Source organism: Saccopteryx leptura, chromosome 3 (assembly GCF_036850995.1).
Source record: "Saccopteryx leptura isolate mSacLep1 chromosome 3, mSacLep1_pri_phased_curated, whole genome shotgun sequence".
In the NCBI taxonomy this organism is placed as follows: domain Eukaryota; kingdom Metazoa; phylum Chordata; class Mammalia; order Chiroptera; family Emballonuridae; genus Saccopteryx; species Saccopteryx leptura.
Genome location: NC_089505.1, coordinates 79128869 through 79155448, shown reverse-complemented (window position 1 = coordinate 79155448; position 26580 = coordinate 79128869). Strand labels below are relative to the sequence as shown.

Genomic DNA, 26580 nt, shown 5'->3' with positions numbered 1-26580 from the left:
CTCGTACCTGGCTGGACAGTAAACACAAACACACGGGGCTCCAAAACCTATTCATTCAGCACTCACAAAGCTACTGACATATCTGGGTTTTCCTAGAATCAAAGGCCCCCACTAGTCTTATTCACCTGATTCCACATCTGCTTCTCTATGCAGAAACTACAAAACCATGGCTTCTCCTTCAGCACGCTGCCATCTTGGCTTTCTTCTCTGAAAAAACAGCCTCCTTCTTCCTCTTTTTTCTTTTAGAACATTTTGGTGCGAAAAACTCTTCTCCAACACACATTGGCATAACAACGGCCCTTCCCAAGCAGGAAGGTGATTGGCAGTTTCACCTGGCAGTACCATTCACTTGGACAGTGGCCATTTATAACAATAAAAGTGAACAAACCTCAAAAATACAGATTTCACAAACTTATTTGCCCAACAGTGTTAAGCCTAATCCGGAGGGACTTGAAACATTGAAGACACGAACAAAATCTGTCTATTCCACACCAGAGCTTTATTGTCTAGCTTGGCCAAGCGGCGGCAACTCCAACAGAAATCTGAGGGAGAGCGCACTAGCCCTTTGTTCTACCTCGTTTTTATAGTTTTTGCAAGTGGGAAGTACAGAAGCAAAAATTGCAATTAGGTGCCTTTTACCACTATTGGTTATAGTCATATGTCCTTTAACATGATAGGACCATGTTCAATTTGCAAGGCATACATCATTTTGGAGAAAACAAAATTTACAAGTCAACACAATAGTAGAAAGATGTCTCTTTACATATTAAAAGGCATTCCTATATTCTCTAAGGTTTATCCGTCATCTCTCTGTCCAGAGTCACACACATTAACCACATGCATTCACATAGGAGAGGTAGTTTTCGTGGGGACAAATACCTGCAAATGACTCATTACTATAAGAAAAGGTTTATTTTGGCTTTTCTCTTCCTGCACCTGGCTAGCCATTCACCCCTTTCCCCACAGGTGTGGTGAAATGTCAGGGAATCCATATTTTCCTTACCTTTGCATTTATAATACAATGCCAAGGGCCATCCTGGTCTTAGGCCAATCACACAGTACAGAGATTATTCTCAAACTTTCTCTGCACACCTTAACCCAAACTAATAAAATGTTCTTCAAGCCTCTTAAAATATTAATATTAATTCTGCAGCTTTTGGTACTTTACAATGCCTGAGGCTGAAGTGGCACAGTGGCTCCTCAAACAGTTAATATAGCCCAGTATAACATGAGAGACTTAGGCCGTTGCTCGACTGCAGTAAAATGCCTCAGCTGCAGTAAGTCCTGAGGAAAAAAATGTTTAAAAACTTTTTAAAAGTAAATTAAGTTTTATATAGTTGCTCTTATCGGTGAGTCTCTCCTACTGACACATGATGTCTTACCAAACTTTCAGAAACCCACTGAGGAGCCTCAGCAGACCTAGGCAAAACACATGTATCCTTGGCCTCACAAGAGAACAGGGTCTGGCCCTTGCCTTATTCCTGTGAGCAGATCCCTCCATTGCACTTCAGGAAAGGCTTTCCTTGTTGGATACGAGTCTCTGAGCCACTCAATGGCCCTGTACACTAGCATTCAAATAATTTTTTAAAGTAAAAATCATAATAAAGAAGATCTACAGGAGTTCCAAGGCAGGACTCCCACTTTATAATTTTTTAAAATTGAACTTTAAGCATTTCCTGGGCATGCTCTACAATGCCTTGACCCTGAGGATTGTAAAGAATACCTGTCCTCACATTAATTCCAAAGTCTGACAAAATATGTAAATGATTTTACAAGTAATGCTCCCATAGCTTTCAAAACATTTCTATCCTATTAATTAACAGGCAATTTAGAGAGCACACAAGGCTAAAATAAATCCGATGACTTTATTTTCCCATTGTAAAAAACTTAGGGCTTTGTTAGGGAAATTAACTTTGCCCTAAGCCTCGCAGCTCAGTGACCATTGCATAAGTGAGCCAGAAAGAAGGCAAATGTTGCTCAGCATAACAGATACATCAGCTCCTGTATCTAAAAGTCTTTTGTATTGTTAAGTCTATTTCAGGGCATCAGAGGAACCAAATTCCCAATTTAATCAGGGCCCCTTTTGCAGGATGTGGCCTGACAAGCAGCCAACTGCCTGAAGCAGCTTGAGACAAATTCTTGAAATGACCTATCAGAGCCCTGCTTAATTTTGCTTAATTCCTTTGTTTCACAGACCTGAGTACAATTTTACACAAACAAGACAATTTACAGCACAGAAACATAGGTATAACACATAAATCTGATTAATCTTAATAACTGAGTTACTATTTGGATCTTAACTCTGAAGACAACACAGAACACACTTTACAATGCACCAACCAAATTAGCAAGTCTTAATGATCCACATTCCATTCTACTTAAATTTCAATGAGCGCTCCTTACAAGTTCCCATTTTAAAGCAAAAAACTTGGGGATGAAGCTCTTTTATTTTAATATCAGAGCCAGCATTTCCAATTTTTTTTTGCATGCAAGAACTTAATTCAGGCCTTAAAAATCATATTTTAGAAAACATCAGACAAAGACTAACAGAAACAAGAATCAGAAAAACCAGAGAGAAAACCTGGATTTCAGAGCACAACCGGACTAGAAAGATGCCTGCCTGATTTCAGTCAGGACATTTTCTAACAGAGGGACTGACAATAAATGGGCTAAACAAATTCTCCCTGAGAAAAAAAACTTGGCAGCCACTATGAGATTTTGTACAAATACACTGTTGGTTCCCTGCCTAAATTTCTGGCAACCTCCATGCACCAGAATAATGCTGCAATCAGCCGAGCTATCTGGCCAGGGCTCATTGACTGCTTTCTCATATGTGCCCTATCCAGGGGCTCCAGGTGAGGCAATAACCCCTTGGTCATGTCAGGAAACTTCCTCTCAAGCCAGCGACATTTGGGCTCATGTCAACAACCACAGGATGATGTCTATGATCTCATGCTCAAGGTGGCAACCCTGCTTTCAAGGTGGTGAGCCCAAACTCAACCCCTCAGGGTTTTGAACCTCGGTCTTCAGCATCCCAGTTCAATGCTGTCAGCTATGACCCAATTTGATCAGGCAACCTTTCTCAAATTTTTTAAACGTGGACATAGAAAGGGACCTCACACAAAATATTATTGTTGGGTCGCAAAAGACGGGACACTCAAGGCCTGATGAGATTTATAAGGAATTTATGCATCTGTGAAGAGATGGGCAGAGATTCTAGTGGCTTTGGCACCAGTGGAAGAGAAGCCTTAGCCTATACAGGACAGGGTTTGGTAGAGTTAGGTTAGGTAGCTAGTTAGACATGAGCTGGAAAGGTAAAGGAAGTGCATTCTTGGTATGCAGGATCTAAGAAACTCTTTAAGCTAGAACAGACCTCCCTCACCACATTGAGATTGGTGGTCTTAAATTTCTTGATATGGTATCAGCCATATAGCAATATAATGAAAATAGGTAAATAAGAAGATAAAGCACATAAATAACTAAACTCCATATATAATCGGGTCCCTCATTCTCACAGGTGAGTTGCCTGTGTATTCCTGCACAGCTAATAAAGACTTGTTTTGTATGCTTTATTTGTTTTCTTTTTTTAGTCAGAGAATGACAAAGAATGATGGATGAACAGGGACAGACAGACAGGAAGAGAGACATGAGAAGCATCCACACAGTTGTGGCACATTAGTTTTTCATTGACTGCTTTCTCATAATATGCCTTAATGGGGGGCTACAGCCAAGGTCACTTGTTCAAGCCAGTGACCTTGGGTTTAAGACAGCAAACTCAGACTTCTGCCAGCGACATTCAGGCTCAAGCCAGTGACCATGGGATCATGATGATCCCACGCTCAAGCTGGTAAGCCTGCACTCAAGCCAAAAATTTTGAGGTTTCAAACCTAAGCCCTCTGCATCCCAGGTTGATGCTCGATCCACTGCAACACTGCCCAGTTAGGCTATTTGTCTCTTGATTGAGTTATTTTTCTGCAGCAATGCAGGAATCAAGGTTTTGTTGCCTCACTAGTCATAGTATTTCACATTGCAAGGCAAAAAGTTCTGTTACATGAATCAGCAAAACAATGGGAGGAGGCTTGTGGTGCTAAGTAAGAAAATGTTCAGTTAAGTGATGGGGGAGGTGACTAATTGGCAGGATGTTTGAGGGCCTGATGGTTAGAGGAGGTAAGATATCATTAAGATAGCTCAGGTGGCCTGACCAGGCAGTGGTGCAGTGGATAGAGCATTGGACTGGGATGCGGAGGACCCAGGTTTAAGACCTCAAGGTTGCCAGCTTCAGCGGCAGCTCATCTGCTTTGAGCAAGGCTCACCAGCTTGGACCCAAGGTCGCTGGCTTGAGCAAGGGGTTACTCAGTCTGCTGAAGGCCCACAGTCAAGGCACATAAGAGAAAGCAGTCAATGAACAACTAAGGTGTTGCAACGAAAAACTAATGATTGATGCTTCTCATCTCTTTCCATTCCTGCCTGTCTGTCCCTGTCTATCCCTCTCTCTCTCTCAATCTGTACCTGTAAAAAAAAAAAAAAAAGAAAAAAAAAGATAGCTCAGGTGAGGAGATACGTGACCTGCCCTGTACCCAGACCCAACTTTACTCTGAGGGGAAAAAAATATTGTAACTCTAGAAACAATGCACTGAATACAAGATCTACAAGTGACTCAAAGGTCAGACAGAAAAAGTGCTTTTTTATTTTTTAACAGAAAAGGGTCTACAGGGTTAGAAAACTTAACCAAAAATCCCAAAACATCCACTAACCCAAAGATATGAAGAACAAGCTGAGGGCTACCAAAGGTGAGGGGCTTGTGAAGTGGAACAAAAATCTAAAATAATAAAGCATTTAAAAAATATTAAAGCAGAAAATGAAAATTTGAAACGCAATAGTATGATCACTGTTGGAAGCGATGTGGGTAAAGCATCTGAGGTCATTAAGGCTGGAAAGTTAGAACTCTAGACACTGTGGACAAAAAGGGGCCACACCGTGAACATGACAAGCTCAGAAGAGGCCTGCATGGTGGCCTTGCAAACTCAGAGACCTGAAGTAACCACACAGGATGGTCTGATACTAAAACTAAAAGCAGTTCATGGCAAGTAGCCCTGTCATAGAACAGTATTTGCTAACAAAGGTGAATACTTACCTTCATTGAGCCTGTCTCTTGACCTTTGCATTTACTGTGTCGGCTACCATACCTTTGTAATGTAAGAGTAATCTTTCCTGCCCCCTCCAGGCACAACCACCCCACCAGAGCAAACAGCAAGGGACCCCTTCATTGTTATATTAACTGTCACCTATCCTGTCCCTGTCTGAGTAAAATAATTTTGAGTCTATATGTTTTTACTTTTTATCCTATCCCAAAGATATTCTTACTTTGCTTTCTCCCATCTCTCATCTACCAACTGGTTTGTGGGCAGAGGAATGTCCCCCTGCTCACAGAAACAAAGTCAGATGAAACTGTGAGAAATAAAGCCTGCATCCCCATGTCAGGAGAGAGAGCAGAGCAGCCCTGTGAGAGAAGTGAAGTGTGTGGCATAGACAGCCCCCCAAAGCTTCTGATTCCCCCACCACTTGGGTCGTTGTCTCTTATGGAACCTTGGTGTCTCAACCACAGCAGGGAGGGGAGGTCACCTTTCACACAAACAAAAGAAACAGTCACATTAAGCAGTTTTCTGGAGCCTGTGCCCCACTCCCTCACTCCCAGCTCCAGTTAACTCTCCACATCAGACTTTCCAACTCCATTTCAGAACCAGCCAAGATCATGATGGAGTCTATCTCTGTATCTCTAATTCTCTCACTTATTTTTTTTTTTGGTCTTTATTTTTTTCTATTTTTTCAATCTTTTATTTTTATTGAATCCAGAGAGAGGAAGGGGGGTAAGGGGGAGACAGAAGCATCAATCTGTTTCTGTATGTGCCCCAGCCAAGGACCGAACCAGCCAGCTCTGCATTGCAGGACAATGCTCCAGCCAAGCGAGCCATCCAGCCAGGGCTCTCTCACTTATTTTTAATTTACTTTTAAAATGCTTATTTGTAAATTTTTAGAGATAAGAGAGAGAAGGAAAAAGTAGGAAGTTACTGCATGTGTGCTGACCAGACAGCAAAGCTGCAAACTGTGTGCTTTGGGACGATGCTCTAACCAACCAAGCTATCCAGGAAGGACCAAAACAAACTTCATTTTCCTGAGTTGAGCCAGTTGTGCAGCATGGGAACAGGTGTCCTCTCTCCACACACAGCGTTCACATCAACTCCGCATCTTGGTGTTCTTCACCTCCCACCTCGTCCCACAGTCTCACTGCTACTGGGATTCAGGTTTATTATGAAGCATCTATTAAAGTGACAATACTGTCCTGTGTGTGCTCACTTCATGCAATGTCAGAAGAACACAGTGACAGGACATCACTTAGTATTCAGATAAACACACTGGCAGAGAGAAGAAACTGACTTGGATGACATCACTAACAAAAAGTGAGAAAATTTTAATTTAATGAGAAGAGTGGAGGCAGAGACAGACTCCAGCAGGTGTTACAACTGGGATCCACCTGACAAGCCCACTAGGAGGTGATGCCCCACCTGACAGGGGCCTTTACTTCCTTGTAACCAAAGTTGTTTTTTACCGCCTGAAGCAGAGGCCAGCAAGTCAGCCTTAGTGCCTGAGGCCAGCTTGCTCTAATTGAGCCATGGCAGCTGGAGGAGTGAGAAAGAAACAAGAGAGAAGTAGAGAAGCAGATGGGTGCTTATCATTTCTGTCCTGACTTGTAATCAAACCCAGGACATTCGCATGCTGGGCCAACATTCTACCCTTGATGCCACAAGCCAGGACTGAGAATAATTTTAAAACTCTGATATAATGCTGTTATTCTCCAATGGAAAAATGAAATGCACTAAAGGTGAAACTTCGTGTGTTTTCTGTGAAATTAACTACATTTTCCTGTTGATTTTTCTATGTCTCTACATTCCAAAGAAGCCATTCTTAAAATCTCTAAGGTCATATAAGTAGCATTCCATGACCATAGAAAAAAGAAATAACTCTAGTAGGTTTTTTACTAAAGTAAAAGAGATAACTGCATAGTACGTTTCTATAACCCAAACTCATGAGTTAGCGGAAAAAGTTAATTGTACAGAAATGCAATGTACAGAAAATGATTCACATTAGAAATCTGTGAGATTTCTACTTGGCAAGTAACTTTATCGGCTTTGTTGAATTACCTATGTTGATATATTATTTCCCTACCTTTATGAAGACATGCACACACATTTATTTCTCAGTTCTCTTACTCTTACGTCTTCAGGTTACTAATGTACAAAATGCATTTTTGTGTATCAAACCATGTAAATTTGTTTACGTTGACAAATAAAAAAATGAAATAATACACATAGGCTCAACAGTTTAAAAGAACTTCCTAATTATACTAAGGTGGATTATTTTTAATTACTAAAATTTGTGAAGCAGAGCACTGTAATACTGGAGGGTGAGCAGCAGTTACAGAAGAGACCACAAGGCAGATAAAAAAAAAAAAAAGACACATGGATGATTCACAAGCTCTGGAGGACCAGCACAGAATGCCTGTAGTCTACTCATAGACCTTGGCAGAATGCACAGACAGAAGCAGGATCCAGAGTACAAGCCTTTAGTAGGATCTATCTGCAGACTCCTCAGCCTTCTAAATTTTAGGTTAATGTTAAAAAATAAACCATAAAAAGCAACTATTTGGTAAGTTACACAAAGAACACAGCTAAGGGTGAAACATGGTGAAAGCCATGAGGTGGGCTAAATTCTGTCGCTCACAGGGGTGTCAAGTAAGGCTTGCACACCATCTAATGCTTTCCCATGTTGTTTATGTCTGTTACTTTTCTATCCAGTCTCAGCAGATGTTGACTAACATAGAAATCAGGACAAAGACTTTGGAACATAAATTGCCTTTTAACACTTAATTCTTTGATGGTCAGAGGTTTTAACAAAAGTTAAATGTTTTGCCAAATTACTGACATTTTTACTGTTTCTTTCCATTACAAATTCTGCAATGTTCAGCAAGGTTTGAGTGCAGGTAAAAGGCTTTGCCCCACACTTGACATTTGCCAGGTGCCTCTCTAGTATGTGTTCTCTTCTTTAGGAAGGAGAAAGCAGTCATTTCCAGTTTTGCCACAACCTCCATATTTGTAAGGTTTCTCTTGATAATGAATTCTTGAATGCTTACTAAGATTCCCCTGCCAAGCAAAAACCTTAATACACTCCCTACAAATGTAAATTTTCTGTCCACTATAATGTTTCTGATGATGAGTGATATTTAAAGACTGGTCAAAGGCTTCTCCCTCCAGTATGAGTCCTCTGATGTCAGGTAAGCTGTGAGAAGGAATTAAAGGCTGTGCCATAGTCTCAACATTGGTAGGGTTTCTCTCCAGTATGAACTCTTTGATGTCTAGTAAGACTTGATAAAGTTTGAAAGGCTTTGCCACATTCCCTACATTTGTATGGTTTGTCTCCCATGTGAATTCTTTGATGTACAGTAAAAGTAGAGGAATCGTTAAAGGCTTTGACACATTCTCTACATTTATATGGTTTACCTCCTGTGTGATTTCTTTGATGTACAGTAAAATCTGAAGAACCACTAAAGCCTTTTCCACATTGCCTGCAATCATATGGTCTCTCTCCAGTATGAATTCTTTCATGTATAGTAAGCTTTGATTTCTGGATAAAGGTTTTGACACATTCTAAACATTTATGAGACCTCTCCAGTATGAATTTTCTAATGCCCAGTAAGATCTGAGGAACATTATCTACATTTGTATAGTTTATCTCCTGTGAGTTCTTTGATGTCTATTAAGAGTTGAGCAATCAGTAAAAGCTTTGACACAATCTCTGCATTTGTATGGTTTCTCTTCTTGTGAGTTCTTTGATGTCTAGTAAGTTTAAAGGAACAGCTAAAGGCCTTACCACATTGTCTGCACATGTATGGCTTTTCTCGTGTGAATTTTTTGATGTATATTAAGCTTTGATTTCCAGATAAAGGTTTTACCATATTCTAAATATTTATGAGGCATCTCTCCACTATAAATTTTCTTGAAAAGAATTGAGGAATGGCTAAAAGCTTTGCCACACTGTCTGCATTTCTGAGGTCTCCCTTTGGTGTGAATATTTCTCTCAGGTAAATTAAGACATGAATTCCAACTGAATGTCTTACCTGATTTTTTATATTTACAAAGTTTTTCTACACTATGGACTTTAAGTATATTTACATTGAATATTTCACTGAAAGCGCTGGTACATAAATGATAAGTGTAAGCTTCATCCTCAGTATGAATATTCTCTGTGTAAAAGATTTGCCATATTTACTTTGTTCCTTTGTTATCGCCACACCATAAATAACCTGATGAGTATTAGAATGTGATATCCAGTGAAATACTTTTTCATGTTCATAATGGTTCTTGGGAAATGGAGTTTTCTCATTTTGATTACAAATTGATTCTTGTTTAAAGTTCTTCCAATGTTCATTGGATCGATAACTTCTGTCTTCATTATGCATACTCTGGCAATCATCAAAGATAGATATGCTTTTACTGAAAGGTACAATTTCATTTAACATGTACACTTATTCCTAAATAACTACTCTGTGATACCTATTAAACTATGTTGGCTGTACAAAATTTGCTACAAAGTCAATGAATATCATAGACATTGAAATGGAAAAACATTTGAAAACCAAATCCAATCATTATTTACTCCAAAGTTTATATAACTTCCTAACTTTTCCAGATTTCCTTTTCAAAAAGATATAATAGTAACGGAATAGTTTTTTATGTTGTTGGGCAAGCTTGCCCATATGGGGACATTAGTGTAAAGCCAGTAGCCAGGGCCACTACTATAGCCGCCTGGCTCATGCAGGTTCACATTGGATTCAGAACAGTCAGTAAAGAAACAACGAAGCCAAAAACTGGTGGGCCATCATCTTTAATCCTAGCTTGCACCCGGCAGGCAAGTAAAAACACACACTGGGCTCCAAAACCCACTCACATTCAGTGCTCACAAAGCTACTGACTTATCTGAGTTTCCTAGAATCAAAGGTTTCTAGCTCACCGGACTTATTCACCTCTGTTCCCCATCTCCTTCCTTCTCCCTGCACAAACTCTACACAAACTGGCTTCTCACTCAACACTCCGCCATCTTGGCTGCTTCTCCTGGCCTCCTCCACATGGCCTTTCTCTGCTCTGCTCTCTGATGCTAATCCAAGGAACTGAGAGAGCAAGTTCCCGTTCTGCCCCCATTTTATAGTGTAGAAATCCAAACCTTTAATCCAATATACAAAATAGGGAAGTGTCTAATATCATACAAACTTACTTATCTGGGGCATGATGGGATTGTACCACCCCACATCAAAAAGGGTGGGAAAGGCTTAGTTCTAAAACCAAGCCCCAGGCTACAAGGATCCTGCCTGCCCATAGCCTGCCCCCAACACACATTAATATCACCTGGGTGACAACTTCCATGTGGGCAATGCCATCTTTAACAAAGTGAGCATAATATATTTTATCTGCCCAACAATTAGCAATGGAGCCATTTTTTTAGTGCCTGGAGAAGAGATCAAAGAGCAATTCTCTGTGTCCAAGGCCAGCTTACTCAAGCAATCCAGCCATTACTGTGGGAAGAGAAGAGAGAGAAAGAAGCAAGAGGGGGATGGGTAAAGAATAATATGTTTGCTTTTTCTGTAAGCCCTGACCCAGAATTGAAACCAGGACACCCACATTCTTGGCCACTCAACCATTGAAGAAACCAGCCAGAACCAATTTGAATTTTTAGTAACTAACTGATACCCAATGTAGCTGACTTAAAGATGGAGTTTCACAAATGTGTAATGTTTTTTACCTATTTAGAAAACTAGTTAAGCACAAATAACAGTCCCACCCTGGCCAGATAGCTCAGTTGGTTGGAGCATCATCCTGAAGCACAGAGGTTGCTGGTTTGATTCCCAGCGAGGGCACATACAGGAAAAGATCAATGTTTCTGACTGTCACTGTCTCGCTCTTTCTCTCTACATACCACTCTCTCTAAGTATAGTGGTACCTTGACACACAAGCACTTGATTTTGCAAGCAATTTGAGAAAGGAGCAGTCACTTGCAGAAATTTTTTTGCTTTATGTCACCAGCAGATATTTAAATCAGGAGCTTCCGCCAACTTCCACTAAATGGCCTTCCAAACGTTCTGAAAAGGAGGAAGAAACAAACTTCCATGGAAAGGTTTTTGTTGGCCCTGGCCGGTTGGCTCAGCGGTAGAGCGTCGGCCTAGCATGCGGAGGACCCGGGTTCGATTCCCGGCCAGGGCACATAGGAGAAGCGCCCATTTGCTTCTCCACCCCTCCGCCGCGCTTTCCTCTCTGTCTCTCTCTTCCCCTCCCGCAGCCAAGGCTCCATTGGAGCAATGATGGCCCGGGCGCTGGGGATGGCTCTGTGGCCTCTGCCCCAGGCGCTAGAGTGGCTCTGGTCGCAATATGGCGACGCCCAGGATGGTCGCAACATGGCGACGCCCAGGATGGGCAGAGCATCGCCCCCTGGTGGGCAGAGCGTCGCCCCAGGGTGGGCGTGCCGGGTGGATCCCGGTCGGGCGCATGCGGGAGTCTGTCTGACTGTCTCTCCCTGTTTCCAGCTTCAGAAAAGAAAAATGAAAAAAAAAAAAAAAAGAAAGGTTTTTGTTGAAACGGCCTCTCAGTGAAAGTGTGGCAAAAAAGCCAAAAGTCAGTGAAGAAAATGATGATTAAGCAAAGTAAAAAATAGCAATAAAAATACATATAATGTAGTGTGTAAATTAAATTTTGCAATCAAATGTAGCATTAAGTGTGTAGAGAGGAAGTTATGTTAAGTGATAGCTCACAAAATAAAAACCTCCTTTGCCACTCTCCTTCCCCTCACATGAACTTGAAGATAAATACACTTCATAAACCAGTTTATTTCTTTATATTCTCTCTTATTATATATATATATGTATGTATTTGTTATCTATAAAGTACATTTAACTTAAAACTATATACATAAAACAAAAAATCCGTGTGGTATTTGGAAACTAGAACAGATTAATTGTATTCCCCTTAATTTAAGTGGGGAAATTTCATTTGACACAAGGATATTGAGTCACAAGCTCGGCCTAGAAACAAATTAAATTTGTGTGTCAAGGTACCACTATATGTAAATAACAACAAACAATTGTGGCAGGTTAGCTCTGTCCATATTAATTTTTTTTTTCTAACCACTCTTCTAAAATTTTTGAGGCTTTTATTAAGTTTAAATTATGAAAACCACACCTTCCATATCTTACAAGTATTCTTGTAGAGAAAAAATCTTTGATTCCTGGCTTTTGATACAAAGTCATGTTGTCTTCAGATGGCACAGCTGAAAGATACAAAATATGACAGTTATGACACAAGGTAATGGATATACCAGCAAGTATTGACAAAATTACATTTTAAGTACACCAAAGGCAGATTAAGAGTTAAAGGCAAAACCAAGAAAGGTAACAATGAAAAAAGTCACATCAGAGAGGAATAAAAACTTACATCTATTATAACAATATCTGCTGAAACACCCAAGCACACAAGGGCAACATGGTAAGAACATTCCCAATTACCAGTTCCTTCTTAAGAAACACAGAAATGAAAGTGCTGTATGCTAAATGAACTGGTAGATTCACTGCTTCCTGAAATATCATTCTGTTTTGCAAGACAGAGTGCCAAGAGAATGGCAGTACATGGGGAATGTACTGTAAAGACCATTTTTTAAAAAGTGAGTAATTTTTCAAGCACACAGAGACTGCAATACTGAGGACAGATATCAAAAACAGAACAGCATGACCAGTGGTGATGCAGTGAATAAAGTGTCAACCTGGGATGCTGAAGTACCAGGTCTCAATCCCTGAGCTCTCTGGCCTCAGCATGACCTCATTTGTCTTGAGTTCAGGCTCAAAAGATTAACAGCAAAGACATCAGGCCTGACCAGGTGGTGGCACAGTAAATTGAGTGTTGGCTGAGATGTTGAGGAACCAGAGCCAAAATCACAAGGTCGCCGGCTAAAGTGTTGGCACACCTGTTTAACAGTGGGGTCACTGGCTTATGAGTATCTATGCCCAGTAGGTCACTGGCATAGATATGGCCCATGGTTGCTGGTTTCAAGCCCAATGCACTGGCTTAAGCAAAAAATTAGTGGCTCAGGTTGAACTCCCCTACAAGGCACATATATGAAAGCAATCAATAAAATACTAATGTGTCCCAACTATAAATTGATGCTTTTCTTCCCACTCTGTTTTGACTGTCCCTCTCTCTCTCACTAAAAAAAAATAAAAAAGAGACAGAAAAAGAGAAAATATTATCAAGGTCGCCAGCTTCATCATAATAGGATCATCATGATTCTATGGTTACTAGCTTGATTCCAAAGTCAATAGCTTGTGCAAGGTGTCACTGCCTCAGCTGAAGACACCCAGTCAAGGCAAATATAAGAAGTAGTCACTGAACAACTAACTAAAGTGACTCAACTATTAGTTGAAGCTTTTCATCTCTCTCCCTTGCTCTCTCTTACTCTCAGTAAAAAAACAAACAAAAACCAAAAAAAAAAAAAACAAAAAAACATAGAAGGTCATCTTAAAATGAAGAAAATAAGATCAGGGTCACTGTAAAATAAAGAAAAAAATATCAAGAATGTGAATATAAATATTAAAATATAAATGGATGATAAAAAATAATGAAATCAAAGTATTTACAGAAGCATGGACACACATAGAAGGTATTATGCTAAGTGAGGTAAGTCTGGCCGAGAAACACCTGTAACATATGTCAGTTATAGTTGGAATGTAAAGAACAATATAAATGAATAAACAACCAGAAAGATACTCACAGGTATAGTGAACAGAGTGACAGCTCTCAGAGGGCAGGGGAGTTGGAAGACTGAAATAAAATGTTGTAACAACACTTGAGAAGAACACAGTGGTAGTTACAGAATGGTCATGGGATGTAAAGTGCAGCGTGGGGACTATAGTAAATAATACTGTGTTAACTATGCTGGGTCCCAGAAATATCAAGGGGAATATTTTCAGATTTTATAAAGTATATTAAAGTCTAACCACTATCCTGTACATCTGAAACTAGTTCAAAATAATACTAAATGAAAAAGAAAATGCAAACTAAGAACAGAAAATTAATCTGCAGAATTTTGAAAATTGTTTCAGTGATCAAAATTTCTTGTATATTAACTATAATTTTTAACTGAGTGTACCCTCAAACAGAAAATAGTTTGCATCATGACATTCTAGAGCAAAACAATTTCTTAGACAATGTATTCAAATCATTAAAAAATAACTGCATCCCTAGCTGGTTGGCTCAGTGGTAGAGCGTCAGCCTGGCGTGCAGGAGTCCCGGGTTCAATTCCCGGCCAGGGCACACAGGAGAAGTGCCCATCTGCGTCTCCACCCCTCCCCCTCTCCTTTCTCTCTGTCTCTCTCTTCCCCTCCCGCAGCCAAGGCTCCATTAGAGCAAAGTTGGCCTGGGCGCTGAGGATGGCTTCGTGGCCTCTGCTTCAGGCGCTAGAATGGCTCTGGTTGCAACAGAGCGACGCCCCAGATGGGCAAAGCATCGCCCCCTGGTGAGCGTGCTGGGTGGATCCCGGTCGGGAGCATGCGGGAGTCTGTCTGACTGCCTCCCTGTTTCCAACTTCAGAAAAATAAAAAACAAACAAAAAACTGCAAAGTACAATTGTAATAAAGATATTTAAATGACATAAAAAAGTTATTCTGGCTTACTGTATTTCACCTAATCTTATAAAAATGTGTAGGCTGTAATCCACCTAAAAAATATAATCTTCATTTCAAAATAAAAATGCATTAGAAAGTTCTGAAATACAAACAGACTAATCTAATCTTTAAACATTTCAGATTAAGCACACCGTTAAGAAAGAAACATGCTGAAAAACTAAATGAAAAACCTCATCATTGCTTTTCCCTGAAATAAACCTGAATTAAGAAACAAAGCTGCTTCTTCCTAAATATGAACTTTTCAATAATGCTGTATCCCTCTTCTTTCCAAAGAAAAATAATTCTGCATGTTGTACTAGCACTGTGAATCTAAAAGCACAAATATGACAAAAATCTCATTAAAAAGTGAAAACATAAAAAGTCACAGTCACAGGCAGCTCTCAAGTGCACAAAAAAGAATTACAGTGTTTATGAAAGCAGGTAACAACAGACACTTTCCTACCTGCTGGGCAATACTCCAAGGTCGCCTATAACAGTCACTATTGAAGAATTCCAAGATAAGGAGAGATATGAAATTACTCTAATGTGCAGAATTTAAAAATACTGACTAGAAATACTTTTTTCTTCATTTCCAAGTTAAAGGATGAGAGATAGACTAGTGCATGCACCTCTATGTATCCACCTGAAAACCTCCATCTGGGCTGTTGTTTTATCCATCTGGGGCCATGGTTGCAACTGAGCTATTTTTAGTGCTTGAGGTGCAGATACCACAGAGCCATCCTCTGTGCCCAAGGATAATACACTGGAACCAAACAAGACATGGCTTCAGGAGGGAAAGAGAGAGTGACAGAGAGAAGAAGAGAGAGAAGGGGGAAGGGGAAGGGTGAAGAATCAGATGGTCACGTCCCCTGTATGCCCTGAGTGGCATCCATCCCAGGATATCTATATGGTAAGCCGATGATCTCCCACTGAACCAAAGTGCTAAGGCCGATACCAGAAATTTGTAACAATAATTCATACTAAGCATAAGAACAATTTGAATTAAAGCAAAATTTGAACCTAACACTTTGGGGAGATGCTTTGTGTTGTGATGAAATCATTGACTCTACACTCTGTACAGCCTTGTGGGAAATGTCCATAGGATTAGAAATGAATCTGGCCTGAACAGGCAGGCAGTGGTGTAGGGGATAGGGCACAGAATGAGGACACAGAAGACCCACGTTTAAAACCTTGTTAATGACTGACCTGTGGTGGCGCAGTGGATAAAGCATCAACCTGTAACACTGAGGTCGCTGGTTTGAAACCCTGGGTTTCCTGGGTCAAGGCAAATATGGGATTTAATGCTTCCTGCTCTTCCCCTTTTTCTCTCTTTTTCTTGTATCTCTAAATGAATAAATAAAATCTAAAAAAATAACAAAACACTCAAGGTCACCAGCTTGAGCACAGGCTCACCAGCTTGAGTATGGGATTGCTGGCTTGATCATGGGATTACAGACACGACCCCATGGTCACTGGCTTGAAGTCCAAAGGTTGCTGGCATGAGCAAGGGATCACTTACTCTGCTGTAGCCTCTCAGTCAAGACACATATGAGAAAGCAATCAAAGAGCAAGCAGGTAAGGTGCTGCAAAGAAGAATTGATGCTTCTCATCTCTCTCTTTTCCTGTCTATCCCTATCTGTCCCTCTCTGTCTCTGGCAAAAATAAAGAAGAAAGAAATGATACATGTGAAGACATGGCATCTGTCCCCAGCATTCCTGAAATTTCTGCACCCAATTTGAGGATCTCAACCATTTCTGTCAAAAATGCCAAATGAGAAAAACAGCTTATCATGTAATTCCTCAGGTGCATGCATAGGTTTTCTGTGATGCCCAAAGCTATGAAGAAGAGTCATCATGGCAGCCCTCAGTCCAAGGGGAAGACTTGGACCCCACTGCTAATGTGATGATGAAGGTCACGAGAGCAAAAGCAGAGTCCTGAGAGGATGCTGGAACACGGGATGTGTTGGAGACGAGCTGTCCCTCTCTGACAGCAACCAGAATACACCTGGGCCTCTCACAGCCCTTTCCACTGCAGCAGCTTCCCAACCACACTTTAAAGTCTGGCTTCCTCTATGAGTTTTAGGTCTTTTCCCTGCCTCATCTGCTTCCTCATCCCACCTACCTGGGTGGAAGGATACTGTCATTTTCCTTCACAGCTCCAATTTCTAATTCATTTTGTCCCCAGGTGAGAAGACATGGTACAATATAACAACAATGTTCTTAGAAATAACTTTTAAAATACCATTTTCTGATAGCACCTTAATCATTCTAAACATGTAAATTTTCATACACTGAGCTCTAATTAATGTGCATCATGAAGCCTTTATTTCTACACCAGCAAACCCCCATATTTGTTCCCTGATGGCAGGACTCTAAAACCTAACCTGCAGGGCAGAAGCTCCCATGTGATGTTCCCCCTAATAAAGGAAGTCATCCTCACCCAGGGAGACCAGGTTCCTGTAGTTCTCAAACATCACATCCGGGTACAGTTTCCGCTGAGCTGGGTCCAGGCATTCCCACTCCTCCTGAGAGAAATCTACAGCCACATCCCTGAAGGTCAATGGTTTCTGGAAGAAAAGACACATTAACAGAGGTTCACAGTCTGAGTTCATAATCCCATCCAAAAGAAAACACGGTTAGAAGTGGTTTTGTCCTAAGACAATATATGGTTTTTCTAAATGTGTGTGTGTGAGAAAGAGGGTCACACAAACTAGCTTAAGAGAGATGAGAAGCATCAACTCAAGCTGTGGGACTTTTAGTTTTTCATTAACTACTTTCTGATATGTGCCTTGATCAGGTGACCCTAGCTGAGCCAGTGACCCGGTTCTCAAGCCAGCGACCTTTGGCGTCATACCAGCAACCATGGGGTAATGTCTATAACCCCACGCTCCAGGCAGGGACCCTGGGTTGATGTCAGTGACCTCAGGGCTTTAAATCCGGGTCCTCAGTGTCCAGGTCACTGCCTTATCTACTGTGCTACTTCCTGGTCAGGCAACAATATGCTTTCTAAAAATTTTTTGTCTCCTTTGTTTTCTTAATCTTTCACACAGTAATATTCTCTAACTTATTCTCTAACATTGAGTAACAAGGATTACACATGTCCATAAATCCACTATACAGACTTGGCTTTCCAAGAACATAAATTTTAAAATTAAGGCATCACCATGACCTTGTAGGTCAATTGGATAGAGCATTCTCCTGAAATACCAATGTATTCAGGCAGGTTCAATTCCTGCTTAAGCACATACAAGAAATCAACCAATTAATAAGTGAAACAGCAAGTTCATGGCTTTTCTCTCACTCTCTCTCAAATTCATCAATAGTATTAATGCATCAACCCAGGCATGTGGATTTGTCAGTGCTGTATGTGTATCACTCATGATCAGTTGTGTATATTTTTCAGGTAGAAACGTCACAATGAGCTGGAACTGTACATACTTCTTCAATTTTGACGTGGGCAACAGTAAACTGCCGTTTTCTAAAAATGCTGATTCTCAATCAGGAGTTCTGAAATGGGGCCTGTGTTTCCACACAGCTAACAAGCTCTCTTTTTACCAGTGACACCATTGTCTCCAGTCCATGTGCCGCACTCCTGAATAGCACAGATAAAGAAAACAAGGGAAAATGCATACATGACTTTGAGCTAAAATTTTAAAGGCATTTCTTGTTCTCAAGAAATAGGATGCATAACAACCACTAATTTACTATATGTAATCTTAGAACAAGGTATTTCTTTCCTTGCTGTGAGACTGCTTTGTGAAACATACAGTGAAGTGTAGACCTTGAGTTTTACTTCAAATGTAATCTAGCCTGACCAGGTGGTGGTGCAGTGGATAGAGCATCGGACTGGGATGCAGAGGACCCAGGTTCGAGACCCCGAGGCTGCCAGCTTGAGCATGGACTCATCGGGTTTGAGCAAGGTTCATCAGCTTGAGCCCAAGGTTTCTGGCTCAAGTAAGGGGTCACTCAGTCTGCTGTATCCCCCACCCCCGATCAAGGCACATATAAGAAATCAATCAATGAACAACTAAGGAACTGCAGCAAATAATTGATATTTCTCATCTCTCTCCCTTCCTGCCTGTCAGTCCCTATCTGTCCCTCTCTCTGACTCTTTCTGTCTCTGCCACAAAAGGAAAACTAATAATAATAATAATAATAATAAAAATTAAAAATGTAATCTACAGTGTTTCCAAAAAAAGTAAAAACACTGGCCAATCCTCATAAGAAACCTCATTAACATCTATCAAAGTTCCTATGACTGATAATAACCAAAATATCTTAAGAAGAAAAAAAATACCTCAAATAATATTAACACACTATGCACAAAGACATAATAGAAGAAATAGGTACAATTTGAAAGTGATAGAGCCTGACTCGTGGTGGTGCTGTGGGAAAAGCGCCAAACTGAAACACTGAGGTTGCCAGTTCAAAACCCTGGGAACATATGAAGTTCATGCTTTTTGTGCCTTGCTCTCTCTCTCCTATTTAAAATAAATGATTAAAAATCTTAAAAATAACAAAATGATAGAAAATAAAATGAAATAAAGATATTGTGACTCTGTAGTTTCATGAATCACTTGTGAATGATACTTGTTTTTTTTTGTGTGTGTGAGAGAGACAGGGACAGAGAGAGGGACAGACCAGAGAAGAGAGAGATGAGAAATATCAATTCTTTGTTGCATCTCCTTTGTTTTTCCTTGATTGCTTTCTCATATGTACACTGATGGGGAAGCTACAGCAGAGCGAGTGACCCCCTTACTTATCCCTTAGGACAAGCCAGGAATCTTGGGCTTCAAGCCAGAGAACTTTGGGTTTAAGCATGAGACCATGGGGTTACGTCTATGATCCCATGCTCAAGCCAGCAACCTCAAAGTTTCAAACCTGGGTCCTCTGTGTCAGTGATACTCATTTTTAATAAACACAGTAGCAACAAGAACATCCATGATAATATAAAAGAATTTAAAGCAAATGATTTTTTGTCTCTAATTTCTTTGAAAATTTTTATATACATTCTTGGATAATTATCTGCTGTGACATTAGAGGCACACAACGTAAGGACATTATCTAAATATGATCTTTAAAGAATAGTAATGTTTGCAAATGTCCATCCAAATGTTTCCCCACGTTCTGTTCTTTAACATTCCCTTTAAATAGCAAGACGTTCTCAGCAATCTAGCGAGCAAGCCTCTTCCAGCTGCTCTTCTCTGCTAGAACTTCCATAGTTATTCTGACCCGTAGAAGGTACATTTCCTTAATCCTGTCCCAGAGAGCTGATGCTGCAGCCACATGAAACTACAGCCTACTTTCCCTTCTTACTGATGCTCAAGCAAGCCTCTGACCCATCCTCATAAGGATGTTGGACACAGTTGACTTCCCACGTTGTCACAAAGGGGATATTTCTAGTATATGAAAGTTCTTAGAGTATTGGTAGCATGAGAGATTCCCCTGATCTCCCCCTTTGAAATCTCAACAAATTGAAAAATTATAACACAGTGCAGTAATCCCCACTGGGCTCATAGTGCACCTGAAAGATCCCCACAGCAAATGGACTGAAGGTGAGGCGGGTTGAAAGGGTGATAGAAGATGAAACACACTCACAGTCAGCTTTAAAGAGGAGAGAAACCAGCTGGACCAGGTTTTTCTTTCTTTTTCTTTGCTGCACTGTGGGAAAGAGGAAGGGCCATGTTGGCTGGGTTTTCTTTCCCATAAAAGGGAGAGTAAAACCCACAGTCCCTGAGCCTCCTTAGATAGGAGAAGCAGAGAGGCTGTGAGGCAGAGGAAAGTGCTAAACTAAGAGTAGAGAGGGGCGGGCTGAGCTCAGGGTCCCGGCCACACTTCCGTGATCTACCTGCGGCCCACTCTCTACACTGAGACCAAGTGCAGCATCCCAGCCTCCCAGATGCCAACTCACTCACCTTGCGGGTGGGAAGAGTGGCAGTGGCAGACCCCACAGCTAACTCTTCAGAGCCACTCTCTCCCCTGAGAAATAGAGCTTCTCTACATCAGGTCCCCTGGTTTCTTGAGAGATGCGAAGGAGTGTCCAGAGACCTCAAATCACCACTGCTAGGACTTGAAAGCCACAAAACAGGAAAGCCATAAAGCTGAAGCTGTAAAACCCTCACTACACACCACAACCACCACTGACTGTGGCCCTGCCTGCATCATTAACAGGAAGGTCACAGTGGAGTTCTTCCCAAGAACTTCAGAGCCAAAACTTGTAGTACAGCAACACCTACTGGAAGAAATAGTAACCTCACAAATCTAAAAATAAAAATTTATTTTTTTTCTAATTTTATTTTGTTTGTTTTTTTTTTCATTTAAATTTCATTATCTTTAACTTTTATATTTTTTATTCTTTTCCTTTCGGTTTTTTATTTCTTTTCATATTTTTGCTCAGTTCTTTGGTATTTCCTTTTACTTATAAATTTCCTTTTATTTATAAATTTTTAATATTTTTCATGGTTTTATCAATTTTAATTTTTCAGTTTTTAGTTGTTTCTTGTTAGAGTTCTTAACAATACCACTCCCAAATGGATCAAGAAAGAAGAAATCAAAGGCCATGGATACACAAGAAAGAGATATAGTTCAGATAGATAACAAAAAATCTCAACTACATGGAAATCTTGGAGTTAAAAGACAAAGAATTCAAAATTGAAGTTATAAAAAAACTCAATGAGTTGTAGGAAAACACTGATAGGCAAATTAATGAGCTCGAAACACAAATTAATGAACAAAATGAGTTCTTCACCAATAAGATTTAAACTCTAAAAAAGAATCAAACAAAGATGAAGAACTCAATATATAAATTGAAAAGTAAGGTAGCAAGTTTAGCTAATACAACAGGCCAGAAAGAGGAATCAGTAACATCAAAGACAGGCAAATAGAGATACTTCAGAGAGAAGACACTCATGAATAAAAAAAACCCAGAAGAGCACCACAAGAACTGACTACCTCCATCAGAAAGGGAAATATGAAGCCTGAGCAGGCAGTGATGCAGTGAATAGAGATTCAGACTGGGATGCAGAGGACCCAGGTTTGAAACCCCAAGGTCGCTGGTTTGAGCCCAGGCTCACCAACTTCACTATGGGCTTGTTGGCTTATGCCTGGGATTAGATATGACCCCATGGTCACTGGCTTGAACCCAAAAGTTGCTGGCTTGAAGCCCAAAGTCACTGGCTTAATTCCAAGGTCACTGGCTTGACCAAAACGTCACTCACTCTGCTGTAGGCCACCCATCAAGGCACATATGAGAAAGCAATCAATGAACAATAAAGGAGCTGCAACAAAGAGCCACAACAAAGAATTGATGTTTCTCATCCCTCCCTTCCTGTCTGTCCCTATATGTCCCTCTCTCTGTAACAACAACAAAAAAGTAACGGTATCACTTTTTACAGATTATATGATCCTGCATATAGAAAAACCAAGGCTTTGGCCAGTTGGCTTAGAGGTAGAGCATTTGAATGTTCCGACTTCAATTCTTTGTCAGGGCACACAGGAGACGTGCACATCTGTTTCTCCACCTTTACCCTCTCACTCATCCCCCTATTCCCCTCCTGCAGCCATGGCTTAATTGGAGCAAGTTGGCACTGGCCACTGTGGATGGCTCTTTGGCTGCTGCCTCAGTCACTAAGAGGAGCTTTGTTGCTGAGCAACAGAGCAATGTCCCAGATGGGCACAACATCATCCCCTAGTGGGCTTGTTGGGTGGATCCCGGTCAAGAGCATGCATGAGTCTGTCTCTGCCTCACCTCTTCTCACTGAAAAAGAAGAAAGAAAAAAAAGAAGAAAGACTCCACCAAAAAAATATTAGAAACAATAAAGCAATACAGTAATGTCACGGGATACAAAATCAAAATACAAAACTCTACTGCTTTCATATATGCCAATGATGAAACTCCAGAAAATAAACTAAAAAAAAATAATCCACTTTACAATTTCAACAAAAAATAAAATAAGCCTGACCTAGTGGTGGCGCAGTGGATAGAGCGTCGGACTGGGATGCAGAGGACCCAGGTTCAAGACCCCGAGGTCGCCAGCTTGAGTCTGGGCTCATCTGGTTTGAGCAAAGCTCACCGGCTTGGACCCAAGGTTGCTGGCTCCAGCAAAGGGTTACTCGGTCTGCTGTAGCCCCATGGTCAAGGCACATATGAGAAAGCAATCAATGAACAACTAAGGTGTTGCAATGCACAACAAAAAACTAGTGATTGATGCTTCTCATCTCTCCGTTCCTGTCTGTCTGTCCCTGTCTATCCCTCTCTCTGACTCTCTGTCTCTGTAAAAAAAATAATAATAATAAAATAAAATAAAATACCTTAGGATAAACTTAATACATGATGTAAAGGATCTGTATATCAAAAACTACAAAGCATTATTAAAAGAAATTGAAAAGGACAAAATAAAATGGAAATATATTCCATGTTCATAAATTGGAAGGATGAAATAGTTAAAATGGCCGTATTACCCAAAGCAATATACAGATTTAATGTAATCCCCATCAAAATACCAGAGTCATTTTTTAATGAAATGAAACAAAAAAATCATCAGGTTTGTATGTAATAATAAAAGACCCAGCATAACAAAAATAATCATGAGGGAAAAAAAAAAGCCAAAAGAATTACAATACCTTATTTCAAATTATACTACAGAGCAGCGGTTCTCAACCTGTGGGTCGCGACCACAGGTTCAGAACCGCTGCTACAGAGCCATGATAATCAAACCAGATAGTATGAGCAGAAAAATAGCCACACACAGTCCACTGAGAAAAAAAATCAAGAGCCCAGAAATAAAACCACATATATATGGACAAATCATCTCCGTCAAAGGAGCCAGAAACACACAATGGAGAAAAGAAAGCCACTTCAATAAATGGTGCTGGGAAAATTGGAAAGCCATATGCAAGAGAATGAAACTTTTTTTTTCTCCCTGCACAAAAAGTAATTCAAAACAGATCAAAGACCTTGGGACTTGGCCGGTTGGCTCAATGGTAGAGCATTGGCCTGCAATGTGGAAGTTCTGGGTTTGACTCCAGGCCAGGGCACACAGGAGAAGCACCCATCTGCTTCTCCACCCTTGACCCTCTCATTTCTCTCTCTCTTGCCCTCCCGCAGCCAGGGCTCTACTGGAGCTAAGTTGGCCCGGACGCTGAGGATGGCTCCATGGCCTCTGCCTCAGGAGCTAGAATGGCTCCAGTTACAACGGAGCAATGCCCCAGATGGGCAGAGTATCGCTTCCTAGTGGACTTGCTGGGTGGATCCCAGTCGGGGGTGTATGGGAGTCTATCTCTCTGCCTCCTCACTTCTTACTTCAGAGAAACACAAAAACAAAATACCAGATCAAAGACATAAATATAAGAGCTGAAACAGTAAATTACATAGAACAAAACATAGGTACTAAACTCATAGACCTTGGTCATACAAAACAATTTATGATTTTGACCCCAATGGCAAGGGAAGTAGGAAAAAATGAGTAAGACTATATCAAACTAAAAAGCTTCTACACAGCAAAAGTAACTGAAAACAAAACAGATAGGCAGCCAATGAAATGGAATTGATACTTGCAAACAACAGCCTCGATTAGGGGTTAATATCCAAAATATATACATATAAAGACCAAACAAAGCTCAGCAACAAACAAGCAAACAATCCAAATAAGAAAGAGGAGAGGATCTGACATACACTCCTAAGAAGACATACAAATGACCAACAGATACATGAAACGATGCTCATCTTCACTAGCTATTTGAGAAATGCAAATCAAAACTACAATGACATAATACCTCACACCTGTTAGATTGGCTACTGTCAACAAGACAGGTAATAACAAGCAGTGGAGAGGGTACAGAGAAATAGGAACCCTCATTCACTGCTAATAGGAATGTAAACTGGTATAGCCATTGTGGGAGAAAGTTTGAAAGTTCCTCAAAACATTAAAAATAGAACTACCGTGCTTACCGCAGGCTGTGTTCTTACACTGACTGTACAGAAAGAGGAGGCAGAGTAAACCCACCCATCTACACCTCAGCCCTGGCCCTTTGCCTGGTCTGTATTGTGAATGGGGGGACATGGGGAAAAAGAAAAAAGAAAAAAAAATAGAACTACCATGACCTAGCAATCTCTCTACTGGGTATCTACCCCCAAAACTCAAAAACTCTGATATGTAAAGACACATGCAGCTGCATGTACATCGCCATGTTAGTCACAGTGGCCAAGACATAAAAACAACCAGTGTCCTTCGATAGAGGATAGGATAAAGATGATGTAGTGCATATATACAATGGATTGCTACTCAGCCATAAGAAATGATGATATAGTGTCACTTATGACAACATGGATGGACCTTGAGAACATTATGCTGAGTGAAAAAGTGTATCAGCAAAAGTTAAGAACTGTTTTCACACATAGGTGAGATGTAAAACTGAGACTCATGGACACAGATAAAAGAGGTTACCAGGAGGAGGGGAGGAGGGGAAGAAGAATAAGGGGAGGGGTGTGGGGAAGGGCATAAAGAGGAAGGACAAATATAAGGTGAGAGAAATGATTTGACTCCAGGTGATGGGAATACAACATAATCAATAGTTCAAATGCTGTGGAGGTGTTTATCTGAAACCAATGTACTCTTGTTGATCAATGTCACCCTGTTAAATTTAATTTCAAAATAAGAATTAAAAAAGTGATTAATTCATGGTGGGAATTGTTCATGCCCTCAGGGAGCTGAACACAGGATAGAAAGCACAGAAAGCTCTGGGACAAAGGAGGGAAGTATATAAGCTGCTGATCCTGACAATTAAAAGAGCCTGGGCCCTGGCCAGATGGCTCAGTAGGTAAGAGCATGGTCTTGAAGTGCAGAGGTTGCTGGTTTGATCCCTGTGCAAGGCACATAAAGGAATAGATCAAGATCAATGTTGTCACCTTTCTCTCACTCTCTCCCTGCCTCTCTCTAAAATTAATAAAATAAACATTAAAAAAAAAGAAAAATAGAAAGAGCCTGACTGTGGTGACACAGTCGGTAAGTAATCAACCTGGGATGCTGAGGTTGCTGGTTCAGAACCCAGGGCCGAGCCAGCCAAGGTACATATGGGAAGCCCCTACTAGGAGCTGATACTCCTGACTCTTCTCCCCTCTTTCTCTGCCTCTCTCCACTCTATCTAAAACCAATAAATGAAATTTAAAAAAATAAGTAATTAGAAACAACCGTAATAGGCAGGAATATCAGGAGTAGAGAACTAAAGGTTGGGGGTCCTAAATCCACTGAAGGTCAGAAGAAAAGCAAACACTGCCTCTGAGCAGGACACATCACTTACCTGAGAAGCAGCCATTCTGTCCTGGTCCTGCTCCTGCTTGTTTTCTCAGGTGATAGTATGTTGAGGAGTCAGGTCAGCATTTTGAGAATGTGCCACCACAGGTGTCCACACAGCCCCTTTATCCACTTCCACCTCAGTCACAGACAGAAGGACCTGGAAACGCTGAAAAGGCCACACTCCTGTCCTTCCTCACTGGAGTCAGACAAAAGTGCTCCTGCAGGGAAACCATATTGTATTTTCTTTCCTGTCTTCATCTGTCTGCTAAAGCTGGTGACCTCAGGATTTCGAACCTGGGTCCTTCCTCTGCGTCCCAGTCCAACTTTTATCCACCATGATACCACCTAGTCAGGATACCTTTGTGACTTCTAAATAGAATTTATCATATGAAAAACAAAAACAGAAAGCAAATTCTTCCAGGATGCTTTCTGGTAATCCTTGGGCTCACCCTGAAATCACCTGAAGCAGCTCATGAAAACAACAATGCTACCTGACCTGCGGTGGTGCAGTGGATAAAGTGTTGACCTGGAA

At 40.7% G+C, this 26580-nt stretch overlaps 3 protein-coding genes and 1 non-coding gene across 4 annotated transcripts in view; 3 read left to right on the top strand and 1 right to left on the bottom strand.

Moving 5' to 3' along the window:
* The window catches only part of LOC136399328 (zinc finger protein 420-like), a 219755-nt gene that overhangs the window by 24633 nt on the left and 168542 nt on the right, over nucleotides 1–26580 (top strand). The gene's annotated exons all lie outside the window — the stretch shown is intronic.
* Nucleotides 1–26580, top strand: part of LOC136399338 (zinc finger protein 420-like) — a 127639-nt gene that overhangs the window by 24629 nt on the left and 76430 nt on the right. The gene's annotated exons all lie outside the window — the stretch shown is intronic.
* LOC136397153 (zinc finger protein 420-like) lies at nucleotides 8368–26266 on the bottom strand. The gene is made up of 5 exons (XM_066371735.1): nucleotides 26053–26266; nucleotides 17195–17321; nucleotides 12296–12369; nucleotides 9395–9517; nucleotides 8368–8808 (listed from the first exon to the last, which is right to left on the bottom strand). Exons 1-5 carry the CDS (start codon nucleotides 26065–26067, stop codon nucleotides 8368–8370), a joined length of 780 nt encoding a protein of 259 aa, XP_066227832.1. The 5' UTR covers nucleotides 26068–26266.
* Nucleotides 24688–24817, top strand: LOC136401630 (small nucleolar RNA SNORA51). The gene has a single exon (XR_010750652.1). It is a non-coding gene; the product is annotated as a small nucleolar RNA SNORA51 (small nucleolar RNA).